The following is a 14,395-nucleotide window of genomic DNA, read 5'->3' as shown; positions in this document are numbered from 1 at the left end:
ATAAAAGGCCCTGCTTCAGCAGGGTAGGGGCAGGAAACAACTTCTGAAAGGTGTTCTCTGACTTCCGTATGCACATCATGTTATACATGTGCCATATACTCCTGTGTGCACAATTTGTTTCATTATGGTTTACATTAAAAAAGTACAGTATCAGGCTAGAGACATGGCTCAACCATTAAGAGCACTTATTGGCTTTTGCAAAAATCAGGGTTTAGTTTCCAGCACCTATATAGTGGCTTACGACTGTAATCTAAATTCCAGGGGATCTGACATCTTCTTCTGTTTTCCGTGGGCATGGTGTGCATAAACTCAAGCAGACTCACATGCCTACACATAAATTAAATAATCTTTCAAAAAGTACAGTGTCGATCAACATACGGATTTTATAATATTAATGTTTTCCTTTACTTCAGTTTTGCTAATAAACTATAAGGCTATAGTATCAGCAACCTGGTCTAGTTGAGTATGTCCATTTCTTTTGCTGACCTGGCCTCATGTTTACTCCCTTTCCCCTCTCCTAGGTTTTCCTCCTGATCCAAAGCGAGAAGTTGAAAAATGATTACATTTACCTCAGTTGGTTAGCTCGCTGCTGTAAGTTTTCTTTCTCGACATTAGAATGCTCTTTTTTTCTTTCCCATTATGTAATCTGTTTGGAAATCACATTAAGCATTTCCTACACTTCTTTTGTTCTGTAGAATGAGTAGACACTGAAATGATGGGTTATTTATGTTCCTTGGTAAGAGCTGCCATGTGAATATGATGTAACTTCACCCATGATTAGTTCCACCATTCACAGACATACCAATGCCATTCAGCAAGATGTCAGCTTCTTTTAGCTTTATTAAAGCTTCCAGACTCTGCATTCAGTGCCATCAGGGAAATGGTGCTGTCAGGCTGGTTTTACCTTTTCATTTTTCAAGCCTGAAAAGTAGCAACATGTCAAAAGGTAATTTTTGTTCATTGATAACCTGTAATAAGTCTCTCAAATCTTTTCCTCTTTTCTCATATCTTCATTACACATAGTGCCAGGTTTCATCAAGACAACTTCAAGTGTATCATATACTTTGACCATATCCACCCCCATACTCTCCCATAGTTTCCTCCATTCCCCATCTCCCTTCTGCCTTCATCTCCTATGGAGAAATGGTCTTGTGAAGCTGTATAAAATCTAGGATGTACAGATGAGAGAAGATGTTTGTCTGAGTTTTCATATGTTAATACAATGATCTTAAGTTGTATTATTTTCTAAAACATAATTTCATTGTTCTGTATATCCTATATATGTTTGTGTGTACCATATTTTATCTGTTCATCTGTGGTGGGCACCTGGGCTATTTCCCCAGCATGGCTATTACAAATACTGCAGATATAAACATAGGTGTGCAAGTATCTATGGTATAAAGATCTGGAATCATAGTGTAGTTCTATTTTAGGCAGTCTTGCTTTGTTGTTTTGTGGTCTAGTGATCAAACCTGGGGCCTCATGCATGGCAGGCCAGTGCTATACCACTCTAACCCAGCCCCACTATTTTGAGATTTTGAGAAACTTTGATAACAGCCTTTTGGACTTGTTGGACTGGTTTATATTCCCAGCAACAGTGTGTAGTTCCTTCTCTCCACACTCTCCATACTTGTTCTGTTTGATGACCATTGTGCCTGGGAAGAGACGGAGTCCATGTGGTTTTAATTTTCATTTCTCTGACTGCTAAGGTTGTTGGATATTAGCATACACTTATTGACCATTACAGTTTATATTTTCAGAACTGTTCATTTTCTTAGCCCATTTGTTTGTTGGGTATAGCAGGAATCTTAAAGAGTCTTGTTAATAAAATCAAACCTGAGGCAGGTATTGGGGTGAATGCTGGAAGATCAGAGAAGCAGAACAAGCCACAGCTACCTCACCTTGCTAGTTCCTCAGGTGATCCTGTTTCCTCAAGCTGGAAGCTTCTGAGTCCTCCTCCACATGAATCTCAGCTGAACTGTGCTGCTCCAAAGCCTGAATGCTTAACCAGCCAAATGCTTCACTAACTTAGTTCCTGGTCCTCAGGCCTTATATACCTTTCTGCTTTCTGCTATCACTCCCTGGGATTAAAGGCTGGATTTCTGGGATTAAAGGCTGTGTCACCATGCCTAGCTGTTTCTAAAATGGCCTTGAACTCAAGAGATCTGGCTAGCTCTGCCTCCCAAGTGCTGGGATTAAAGGCATGTACCACCACCACCTAGCTTCTGCTATAGCTTGCTCTGACCCATTTTCTAGCCACCATTTTTGGTTCTGTATCTAGTGGCTGTCTGTTCTCTGACCCCAGATAAATTTGTTAGGGTGCACAATATTTTGGGGAACACAATACCACCACAGTTGGGTTATTTAGATTTGGGGAATTTTGAGTTGTTGAAACTCTTTACATATTCCAGACATTTATCTTCCATCAGATATATAGCTAAATGATATTTCTGCCCTTTCTGTAGGCTGCTTCTTCACTCAGTTGTTTCTTAGGCCACATAGAAGCTTCTTAATTCAAGAAATCCCATTTGTTAATCCTGGCCTCAGTTACTAAGCTGTTAGAATGCTTTTCAGAAAGACCTTGTCTACGGCTCTGTCTTGGAGCATTTTCCCTGTGACTTCCTCTAACAGTTTTAGTTCAGTCTTAGGTTAAGGTCCATATTTTTAAGTGGAGTGACAAACAGGGACCTAATTTCTGTCTTCTGTATGCGGATGTCCACTTCTCAGCACCATTTGTTTGAAAGGCTCGATTTCCCCAGTTGAGGTTTTGAAACCCTTGTCAAACTCAGATGGCCATGACTGCACTGATTGAACTGTAGGTCCTTTATTCTCTTCCACTGAGTTCCACGTCTGCTTTTGTGCCCATCCCTCTTTTGTACGTCTGTGTGAATTGGAGCAGGTTTGTTTTGTTTTTGTTTTTGTTTTTTCTGTTACTGTGAGGAATGTCTTTGGAACTTTTGTGGCAATTGCATTGAAATTGTATGTTGCTTTTGGTAAGATAGCCATTTTTATTTTGCTGACTCAATACCATAGTGGCCTTTTCATTTCTCTAGTGCCTTTTTTTTCGTTTGTGTTTACAGTACCATTGTGTGGGTCTCTTACTTCCTTGGTTAGGTTTATCCCCAGTTGTTGCACCATCTTTAAAGCTATTATAAATGGAAGTTTCCCTGATTTCTTTCTTGGCAAGTTTGTTATTGGTAGATAGAAAAGCTACTGTTTTTTAAACCATGTTAGTTTTTATATACATTGTAGAAAGGGTTCATCGGTTTTAAAAGTTTTCCTGTAGAATTTTTAGAGTTTCCAATGTGTAAGATCATATCATCTAGCTGGGCATTGGTGGTGCACGCCTTTAATCCCAGCATTCAAGAGACAGAGCCAGGGGGATCTCTGTGAGTTTGAGGCCAGCCTGGGCTACAGAGTGAGTTCCAGGACAGGCGCAAAGATACACAGAGAAACCCTGTCTGGAAAAACAAACAAACAAACAAAAAAACCAAAAAACCAAAACCAAACAAAACAAAAGATCATACCATCTACAAGTAGGGATAATTTGACTTATTACTTTTGTTTTATTTGTTTCTCTTGTCTTATTGCTCTTGCTAAGGCTTCAAGGACTATATTGAACAAGAGTAGAGAAAGTTTTAAAACATTAAAATTTCTTTTTGTTTTTGTCTTTTTGAGACAGGGTTTCTCTGTGTACTTTTGGTGCCTGTCCTGGAGCTCGCTCTGTAGACCAGGCTGACCTCGAACTCACAGAGATCCGCCTGGCTCTGCCTCCGAGTGCTGGGATTAAAGGTGTGTGCCACCACCCAGGGCATTAAGAGTTCTTCAAGGGTAGAGAAAATGGACTCCTGGTTTTAGTAGTAAGTCCGAGTTTCCCCATTTAGTGTAATGTTTGCTCTAGGTTTTCTCTTTGCTTATTTACCAGTCTCCTGTGGTCTGCTCTTTCCTATGTCTTCATGGCTGTGTTTGTCTTTTCAGTGTGTGTGATTCGTTCCACTTAGTTTTGTTTTAGTGAGCATAAATTCTTTCTAGTTTGTATTTATCATGGCAAGTTTTCCTTTCTTCAGTTATGAAGCATAGCTTTGCTGAGTATAGTAATCTGGGTTGGCGATTATTGTCTTTGAGAATTTGAAATATGACATTCCGTGCATTCCTGACCTTTAGAATTTCTGTTGCAAAATTTACCCTTGTTTGATAAAGTTGTCTTTACCTTCTCCCATGAAGCTTCTAATATTCTTTTGGCCCCCATGTGTTTAATGTTTTAACTATGGCATGGGAGGTTCTTTTCTGGTCTTATCTTGGCATTCTAAAAGCCTCCTTCCTGTATCTGGATGGATATCTCTTTCCCTAGATTTTCACATGTTCTACTGTGATCTTATTAAATATGTCTGTACCTTTGTCTTCAATGTCTCTCTGTTCTATGCCCATGAATTATATATTTAATCTTTTAATCATGTCCTGTATATCTCATTTCTTCATCTTCTATTAATACTTCATTTTCATCGTTATATAACTGTTCTAATTCATGGTATTAATCATCATTCTCTAAAGGAACAAAAATGAGAATGTACACACACACACACACACACACACACACACACACACACACACACATAATTTGCTATACTATACTAGCTTACAGGCTAGGGTCCAGATAGTTCAGCAATGGCTGTCTCATGGTGGAAAGACTGAGAATCTGGTATTACTCAGTCCCAAGGGGTGGATATTTACCAATCTCCAAATCAGGCACTGGCGTACTAGAGGACTGACTCCTGGAGAACTGCTGAGCTTCAGGCTATGTTGGAATCCCAAAGACATTAGTTCTAGTATAGGCGAAGGAATGCATTAGCAACAGGGCAGATGAACTTGTCAGTCAGAGTGAGGGCAAGCAGGTAAAAAGCCAAAGCTTCCTTTTCCCAAGTGTTTCTATGTAGGCTGCTACCCTAAATTGTGGCCCACATTTAGGGTGGGTCTTCTGGCCTCAAATAATCAGTTAAGAGAACCCCTGACAGGCGTGTCCAGAATCTTGAGTTGTAGTTGGTTCCAGATGCAGTTTAGTTGATACCGAGATTAGCTGTCACGTTCATCTACTTTCTCCCCAAGCCCTGACACTATTCCACTTGACCCATTCTACCGGCAAGGCCTCCTTTGTACGACTTACGGAATTTTCCACTTACAAAATTAAGTTTCTCTAGTATTTCCTCTTATGAATTCATTTTCATATCTTACTTTGACTTTTAAATTTTATTTTAGCAATTTAGGGCTTAAGAAATTTTTTTTTTTATATTCATGGATGTATATATGTACAGTCTTCATGCAATGCTTGTCCAGGCCACAAGAGGGCATCGGATCCCCTGGAACTGGAGTTACAGACAGTTGTGGGTCATCTTGTGGGTTCAGGGAACGGAATATGAGTCTTCTGGAAGAGCAGCCAGTGCTCTTAGCCACTGAGCCGTCTTTGATTTCAATGAATGTTCTCATATTCATTCCTTAGAACTCCTTGTCCAGGACTTCACCTAACTCATCTCACTTTCACTGGACTGCATTACTGTGAAATTACTAATTTTTAGGATAGTTGTATTGTCGTGATTTTTCAGGGTTTTTATGTTTCTGCATTGGGACAAGTGCTGGACTAAAGATGTGTGCCACCACACCTGGCTTTGCATTGGGCTTTGCACATCTGGGATTCTGTTTTGGTTGGATTTTGTTTTTCAATCACTTTTGCATTCTTTCAGTGAAAGTGTTTTCAGTGTTCAGTGTTTTTTCTCCCCGCATGCTCAGAGCACCAGGCCCAATATGCAGCTCTGCTCTCAGAGCAGAAGAGTAACTGAGGGAACAATTCTAACTATAGATATGTCTACCATGAAAATGCAGCAGCACTCAATTAAAAGCAACTGCCTCTCCAATTCCAATAATTTTAGGAATTAAAGAAATAAAAAGGGTTGGGGATTTAGCTCAGTGGTAGAGCGCTTGCCTAGCAAGTGCAAGGCCCTGGGTTCAATCCTCAGCTCAAAAAACAAAACAAAACACAAAAAGAAAGAAATAAGAATAGTACATCGTGTGCTATAATATTAGTTATTAATGGTAGGGATAGAAGGGAAATAAACTGCATAATACTAGCAATTAGACTGAGCAACAGGAAAAATGTAGGGAGAAAGGTAAACAGAAAGGATGAACAATAAAGACAGAGAGGCGATCATCCATCTTCAGCGAAGGGAGAAAGAAATCCTATCAGATAGCCTTGCCTAAACAACACTAGCATTCAGGAGGCTGAGACCAGGAGACCCATAATTACAGGTCTACTTATGTTCTTTGAGAGTGCCAGTTTAAAAAACATCAAAACAAAAACAATCAAAAAACAGCACCACTTAAGAGGAAGTCAGGTCAGAAGTTCAAGGCCATCCTTGGCTACATGGTAAATCTTGGATACATGATGTGTTTGTGGTCAGCTTAGGATATATTAAAACTTGTCTAAAAAATAAATAAAGCTGTTTGGGAGACAGAGGGAGGCAGATCTTTGTGAGTTAAAAGCCATCCTGGTCTACATATGAGTTCTAGACCATCCAGGGCTACAGAGTGAATTTTTTTTTTTTTTTTATAGCTAATCTGGGCTAGAGAGATGGTTGGGTAGTCAAGAGTACTCACTGCTCTTTGAGAGAACTTGGTTGGATCCCAGCATCCACATCAGATAGCTTACAAGGGGCTCATAACTCCAGTTCCATGAATAAAACAAATCTTTAAAATAAAAACCAAAAATAAACATAATTTTAAAAAGAAGAAGTAACAACAACAGGGCACAATGAGGTGGTCCACTAAGTTAAAATTAAATATTAGATAGGAAAACACAGAAGAGAAGGAAAGAGAACTCTGGGAGTTCTGTATATGGTGCCTGCTCTGGGCACAAGTGTCAGGCCATTGTTACCATTCGGTCAGATTTAAAATACGTGCCAAGGGCCACTGAGATGACTCAGTAGGTAAGCGCTTGTCTCCTGGAACCCACATAAAGGAGGAAGAAGAAAACTAACAGGTTTGGGCTCTGACCATCATATATGTACCCTGGCACATAGTCCTCAATGCCAAACACAAACATCACACACACGATAATAAACATTTTTAAACTATACTTAAAATGTTCAGTAAGTTTTTGTAGTCACAGGAAAACTTTAGCAATTACATGTTCTTTTTGTTGGTGGTGCTAGTAATATTTTGAGGCAAAGTGTGTCCCGGGCTGGCCTTAAACTTCTGATCCGATTGCCTTAATCTTTCGAAAGTTGGAATTACAAGTATGGACTACCACACTTGGCTAGCAGTCAGATTCTGTGAGGATGAAACTGAGCAGGATTGAATGAATAATAACTATACTCTTTAGCAAAGTAGAAACTTCTAGAAATCAACCCAGTCTAAAAGATAATTAGATAAGTCTTTTATATTTTAAGTTTGGTCTACTTCTGGTAAGGAGCCAGTTAAATGGCAACACTTCACCATTTTGTATTTGGGGATATAAATCCAAGTCCATAGAATGGCACAGTAAAGGACTTAGTTCTTGAACACTTAAAAAGCTTAAGCCTAGGGGCTGAAGTGATGGTTCAGTGGTAAAGAGTGCTTGTTGATCTTGCAAAGGAACAGAATTCAGGTCCCAGCACCCAGTCAGCTCATGACCTCCTCTCACTCCAGCTCCAGGGGACGTACTGCTCTCTTCTGGCTTCCAAGGGCACACACACATACACATAAATAAAAACTAAGTTTAAAAAATGGTGGTGCACTCCTATAATCCCATCACTTGAGAGGCTCAGGCTGAACAACAGCTTGGGTGATATCTTGAGACACTGTCATAAATAAATAATAAATAACAATTGTTTCCTTTTGTAGATATCATGAATAAAAAACCAAGACTAGCTTGGGAACTTTATCTCAAGATGGAAACCTCTGGCGAGTCCTTCAGCCTCTTACAGCTCATTGCCAACGACTGTTACAAGGTGAGTTTGGGTCCCAGGAAAGGGAAGACAGGATCAGTGTCATGTTTCATCAGCAAAATATTAGTCCTGGAGACTGGCTAGCTGTTGGTGAGAAGACTGTCATCCTTTTTAAGAATTATGTGACCTCAGGGATAGGTTAGTATTTCAGAGTCTCGTCTGCATATAAACAATGATTTAGAAGGAGGCTTCTGATTTCTAAGGCCCTGAAATCTCAGGAGCTATCAAGGTAGAAGTATTCAGCTGATGGACAGAAATTTGGTTCTGAAACTTGAAAAACGTCATCTGGAAACAGATTAGGAATCACCGTCAGCATCTAAGTACTGATTAGCTAGGTGTGGTAGCACCTGCCTCTGATCTCAGCACTTGGAAAGCAGAGGCAGGAGGACCACTGACAAGTTTGGAGGCAGCCTGGGCTACTTAGAGATTTCAAGACCTGTTTCAAAGAAAAAGAAAAATGAAGCCCTCAGAAACAGCTTAAGGGCTGGCATGACTTAGCAAGTAAAGGCACCTGCCACCAAGACACCTGATGATGTGAGTTCAGTCCCTGAAACCTACTGGGTGGAAGGAGAGAACCAATTCCTCTGGCACACTGGCAATCACACACACACACACACACACACACAACCTTTCCCTGCTTTCTAAGGAAGCTGGGAGTATAGGTAAGTGGTAGAGTGTTTGCCTACCATGCTCAAGACCCTAAGTTCAACTCACAGTGCCACAATAAATAAATAAATTTATTGATCCCAGTTCTACAGATAAGAAACATTTTCATACTCCTCACGGGGGGGGGGGGGGGGCATCATCAATCTCAATATCCAAACCAAATTTTGGGGGTATCCCTAGTTTTGTAGAGTGATTATAGTGAAAACAAATTGATACCCAAGTTAATAAGGACTATCATATACATTATGCTGAGTAAAGAAAACAGTTTTGTGTTTTATAACATATATAAAAAATATTCTTGAGTCAGGCAGTGGTGGCGCACGCCCTTAATCCCAGCACTCGGGAGGCAGAGGCAGGTGGATCTCTGTGAGTTCGAGGCCAGCCTGGGCCATCCAGGACAGGCTCCAAAGCTACAGAGAAACCCTGTCTCAAAAAACCAAAAAAAAAAAAGAAAAGAAAAGAAAAGAAAAAAGAAAACCAAAACAAAAAAATCTTGAAATTATAACAGCAGTGACAAGATTATCAAGAAATATTAGTGGGTGCTGGTGTTAGGGATGCTGAGTATACAGGGAAGGGCTTGACATCACTGTAGGCTGGAAACAGGGCAATCTCTGGTGATGGAGGAATCTAGATCTTGATAGCGGAGGAAGTCAGCATTCTCCACAGGATTGTCATCTCCCCAGTGCCTACGTAAACTTCCTGATTTTTTTTTCCCTATGGTTTTAGAAGCTATAAGCATTGGAAGAAATTGTGAGATGTACAGGAGACATGATCCTATCTTTATAATTTCCCATAGAGTTGTAATTATTTAAAATAAAACTGGGGATGTTAATGGCTGGAGAGATGGCTCAGCAGTTAAGAGCACTGGCTGCTCTTCCAGAGGATCCAGATTTGGTTTTCAGCACCCACAGGGTGGTTCACAACCATCTGTAACTTCAGTCTCAGGATTTGATCCTCCTTCTGAAATTCATGGGCACCAGGCATCCACACTGTCCACAGAGATGAATGTGCACAAAACACCACTATACATAAAATAAAACTAAATCTTGGCCAGTGATATCATTCTGTGGGTAAGGCACCTGCTGCCAAACCTGGCGATCTGAGTTTGATCCCTGGAATGCAAATGATGGAAGGAGAGAACCACCTCCCACAGGTTGTCCTCTGACCCCCACGTTTGCCATGACAGGTGTGCAGGGAAACAAACAATGAAATAAAAACATAAAAAGAGGGGTTGGGGATTTAGCTCAGTGGTAGAGCGCTTGCCTAGCAAGCACAAGGCCCTGGGTTTGATCCTCAGCTCAAAAAACAAAACAAAACAAAAATCCACATAAAAAGAAAATACCTAAGGAAAAAAACTAAAACTAATTAGTGCTGTATATAATAATGTAGATGAATGTTAAAGTTTTGAGCCAAATGCAATACCTCATGTAGATAAAACTCTGAGAGGCAAACTTGATTACATTGTTTAAAAGATGCAGAGGCCCAGTGAGGTGGCTCAGCAGGTAGTTACTTGCCACTAGGCACAGCGAACCTTAGTTTGATCCCTGGGACCCACATGGAAGCAAAGGACTGACTACCCCAAGTTTTCCTCTGACCTCCACACATGCTATAGCAAACATACTCCCCCCAACACAAAATTTAAAGATGCACAGGTAGAAGATAAAAGTATAAAGAGGGACTAAGAATTGAGCATAGAAGTGGGAATAGCAATCGCTGCTGAGTGAGGAAGAAGCAGGGATCATTGGCAAGGGATATGCTAAACTCTTATTTTCCATATTGTGTGGACCTGGGTGGTAGACTCTCCACTTGTATTCACACACAGTAAGCTGTACATGTTTCACACATTGCTCTCTCTGTGTTATTTTACATATTGTAAAGAAACATGAAGACAGAAAGGTTAACCCTGAGAAGAGGAAGAACACTTGTTTTGAGAGATAGGAAGAAAGATGGCACAAGGGAGGAGTAGTATTTGTTCTGAGGGAAGGGAGTGTATGCTCTCTCTGCAGTAAAAGCTGAGAATGCAGTATAGACTTAAGTGGTCAGTGTCTGAGAAGTAGGCGGGAGGGTAATCACATCACCAGTGAGGAGGGTCACCCAGCATTTAGGAGCCTTAAGAGCCAACTCAATTGTGCTCTACATGTCCTGAATGGGTCATGTCTTTGGGAAAGATGTCTGTCAAAATGAATTAGGAGATGCCGTACTTAAAATTGTCACTGCCTAGGCATTCTAAGCATTTAAGATAATCTGGAAAAGATAAGTCTTTTGAGTTGAATATGATCAGGTTAGTATTTAAGAGACTTGAAAATACCCTTTTTAAAAAAGACAACAATCAGTTTCTCACAAGAGTGGAATAGAATTAGAAGAAATAACAAACGGCTTGATAGCAGCATGATTCAACAGTATGTAGACAAAATGTTCTCTCACCGAAAGTAAGAGCATGTGGCTCTGAACAAACCTATGCACGTAAACTGGGGTCCTCTCCTTTTGGCTAGGAATTGGAGGAATTGGAATGTACCTAAGTTGCTACCTCAAAATGGTTTGTGTGTGTGTGTGTGTGTGTGTGTGTGTGTGTGTGTGTGTGTGTGTGCGCGCATTTGTTCCATCCTGTTCTGTTCTATACTCCATATATTTCATTCCGTTCTGCCTCTTGACTAAATGTCAATGCTACCACCATGCTTTCTTGTGTGCAGATGGGCCAGTTCTACTATTCAGCCAAAGCTTTTGATGTCCTAGAGAGGCTGGATCCCAACCCTGAATACTGGGAAGGCAAAAGGGGCGCCTGTGTGGGCATTTTCCAGATGATTTTAGCCGGAAGAGAGCCCAAGTAAGTAAACAAATGGACAGAGGCACTTCTGCTCGACCATCCCTGGGACAGGTGCCTGTGGAAACTGTAAAGATAGAAATGTTGAGATGTTAGATTTTCTGTTTGACCGTTTCTTCCAGAATTGTCTTATTTCATGCAATCAAATAAGTGATACATACTGGGGACACTAAGCGTATGAGAGCCTCCAAATCCAGGGCAAAGTACACATCCAGATGAACAGCCATTTCAATAACCAAAGCCATTCACCTTTCCACTTTCTTTGCCTGTTGGCTTTCCCTTCTGCTGTCTAGTTCCGGCCTCAAAGAAAGAGGAATAGAGCAGACGAGATTGATAATTCTGTTTTTGCTTCTGCCTTCTTATATTCCAGGAAATGCTGAGATATTTGATTATGTAAAACTAAGAGACTATAGTTCTATCTGAATACAAATTAAAACACTTAAATTCCTAGCACTTGGGATCCTGAAGCACAATTGTGAGCTCAAGTCCAGGAAAGGCCAGCCTCGGCTAAAATTAATTCATTAATTCAGTATTCTAAAAATAACTCTATGTAATATATTTATTGCTTAATACATATGGATAGAAAAATGTAATAATTTTTCAAGCAAATTATCAGAATTTACCTTCTGCTTTGTATCTATTTACAATCCCAAATAGAAGCACTTGGGTGCGGGAGGCTCCTCGGAGAGAAAGGGATAGAAAACAAGACAATAAAGGAGTGGGCCCACAGACAGTTGCCTCGTTCTGATGGGACAACAGGGAAGTGTCAGCCCACCTCATTATAGTTCATTAAAATCCAAGCTTTAACTACAATGCACTGGAATTTGGGGCTGGAGATGGCTTGTGGTTAAGAACACTTGCTGCTCAGTCATGAGGACTGGAGTTTGAATCCCAGCATGTATGACAGACAGCTCACAAACACCTGTAACTTCAGCTCCAAGGGATCTGACACCCTCTTCTAGCCTCCTCAGGCACCTGCATACACATGCAAATCCATTCACACAGACGTACACAAAGGGACACATGCATGCATACATAAATAAAATGAATTTTAAGTTAAAGCATTTTTAATTAGTTAAATTATAAATGCTGGATATTCACCAAATTTGAGTCCTTACTGCTATTCACATCTCTATTCTTAGTATATTTGAACCCCTTTTAAAACCAATCTGCTGAAGAAGCCACTGGTTGGTGTGGCTTAGAAAACTGGTAACTTTGTAAGTGGCTTGCGGCTCAGTGGAGGACCCATGAGCACAGATGCCTCACTTGGATACAGTGTAAGAGTGTGAGACTGCGGGGGTTTCCTTTTCTATTGAGACGTGTGTTCTTGCCAACCCTTTCCTCAGGGAGACCCTCCGAGAAGTGCTGCACTTACTGAGAAGCACAGGAAACACCCAAGTGGAGTATATCATCAGGATCATGAAGAAGTGGGCCAAGGAGAACAGAGTGCCTATCTAAACAGCCCAGCCCTGGGCCAGGGACCAGCTTCCTCTCACATCAAATTGGAACTTGAACATGTGATCCAGGACCGTTTGATTGACATTTCCTTCCTTGCTTTTAGCACGTCAAGATGAGTGGCTGGAATGTGGGGACTCAGCCATCGGGAAACACAGGCCTCCCTGGTCTGTACTGACACCCCATGTCATCTACTGGTGAAAGGACTTTGGATCCTGCCCCATGCCTTTCTCCCAAAAGCACTCAGAATACTCCTCTATAATTCACTGGCTTTTAGAGTAGATCATAGTTTTGTTTTTCTTTTTCTGTTAGCATTTCAGGACATGTTCTCCTAGCTGCCGTGACAAGTACTTTTATACTAAAGAATGACTATCACTTGATCATCTTCTATCATCTTGTCCATTAGCCCATCCGTGAAGAATACATCTGAGTCCTGGGAGAAGTAGTCTTCCCCAGTGTGTGGTCCTAAGGATGGCATGGGACCCTCCACCGAACTGTCCAGTCGTTAGCAGAGAGCAGGCTCCGAGGCTCACTCTCTCAGTAGGTCAACGCTGCTCCTAGCTTGTTGTAGTGAGACAAGTCGAGCGCTGTAGGGTTTTAAAAGGTGAGGGAAAGGGAAAATGTGGCGTCTCTGAAAGTGTGCCGTTCAGAGTTTCCACTACCTTGTATTTTAGGAAACAAAGCCAGGGCAAGCTTCTTCATCTATCAGCTGAATGAACAGCAATTTGATCATAGGGCTGTGAAGGTTTTCATGAAACATATGTACATTTGTTTGTTTGTTTGTTTTTTGAAACAGGGTTTCTCTGTGTAGCCCTGGCTGTCCTGGAACTCACTCTGTGGACCAGGCTGGCCTCGAACTTGGAGAACCGCCTGTCTTTCCTCCCAAGTGTGGTATTAAAGGTGTGCACCACCACCACCTGGCATATTATATATTACACACATGCACATGTAATAGGGATTCACTGATAGTTATAAATGAGGGTCCTTGGAAGGGACCTCCTAGTAGTTAGTCCCTCCAATATATCTCAGCCTCCTGTCTCTGAGCTGACATCACATAAACCTCTTTTTCTACAACCAAGTATTTTCGGACTTACATCCCACTTTCAGAAAACAGACATCTTTTTCTGTATCAGATTACCTTTGTTTCTATGCTCTCTAATTTTCTTTTGTAAGTTTGAGCTACACAGTGTCACAAGCTAGAACACGCAGACCCATCCTCGTAGAGCAGAGTGGATGGGGAAGGATGCACTGCTAGTTCTTCCTCCTGCCCCAGGCTCCCGCTGCAGGTGGCGTGGTGCTGAACAGAACAGAGAGGAGAGCCGGTCCAGAGTGAGAGCAGCCAGAGCAATGGAGCAGCGGCTGGACACAGCCTCCACGTCTGGCCAGACCCCAGGTGCTCTTCAGGTCTGCTCAGAAGGTGGCCAGTGTGCCATCCTTGACATTAGGCTCAGATCTGATGGGTCCAGAGCACTAATCACTG

At 41.3% G+C, this 14,395-nt stretch overlaps 1 protein-coding gene across 1 annotated transcript in view; it reads left to right on the top strand.

Moving 5' to 3' along the window:
- The window catches only part of Ttc26 (tetratricopeptide repeat domain 26), a 48,940-nt gene extending 35,211 nt beyond the window's left edge, over positions 1-13,729 (top strand). Inside the window, exons 15-18 of the mRNA XM_036180283.1 lie at positions 522-591; positions 7,870-7,976; positions 11,330-11,463; positions 12,807-13,729. Coding sequence (XP_036036176.1) covers positions 522-591; positions 7,870-7,976; positions 11,330-11,463; positions 12,807-12,918 — 423 coding nt within the window. The 3' untranslated portion in view covers positions 12,919-13,729. The remainder of the gene's footprint in view (positions 1-521; positions 592-7,869; positions 7,977-11,329; positions 11,464-12,806) is intronic.
- Positions 13,730-14,395: the final 666 nt, after the last annotated feature.

Source organism: Onychomys torridus, chromosome 3 (assembly GCF_903995425.1).
Source record: "Onychomys torridus chromosome 3, mOncTor1.1, whole genome shotgun sequence".
Lineage (NCBI taxonomy): Eukaryota > Metazoa > Chordata > Mammalia > Rodentia > Cricetidae > Onychomys > Onychomys torridus.
The sequence above is the reverse complement of the archived record's forward strand: the minus strand, read 5'-3'. Positions and strand labels throughout refer to the sequence as shown.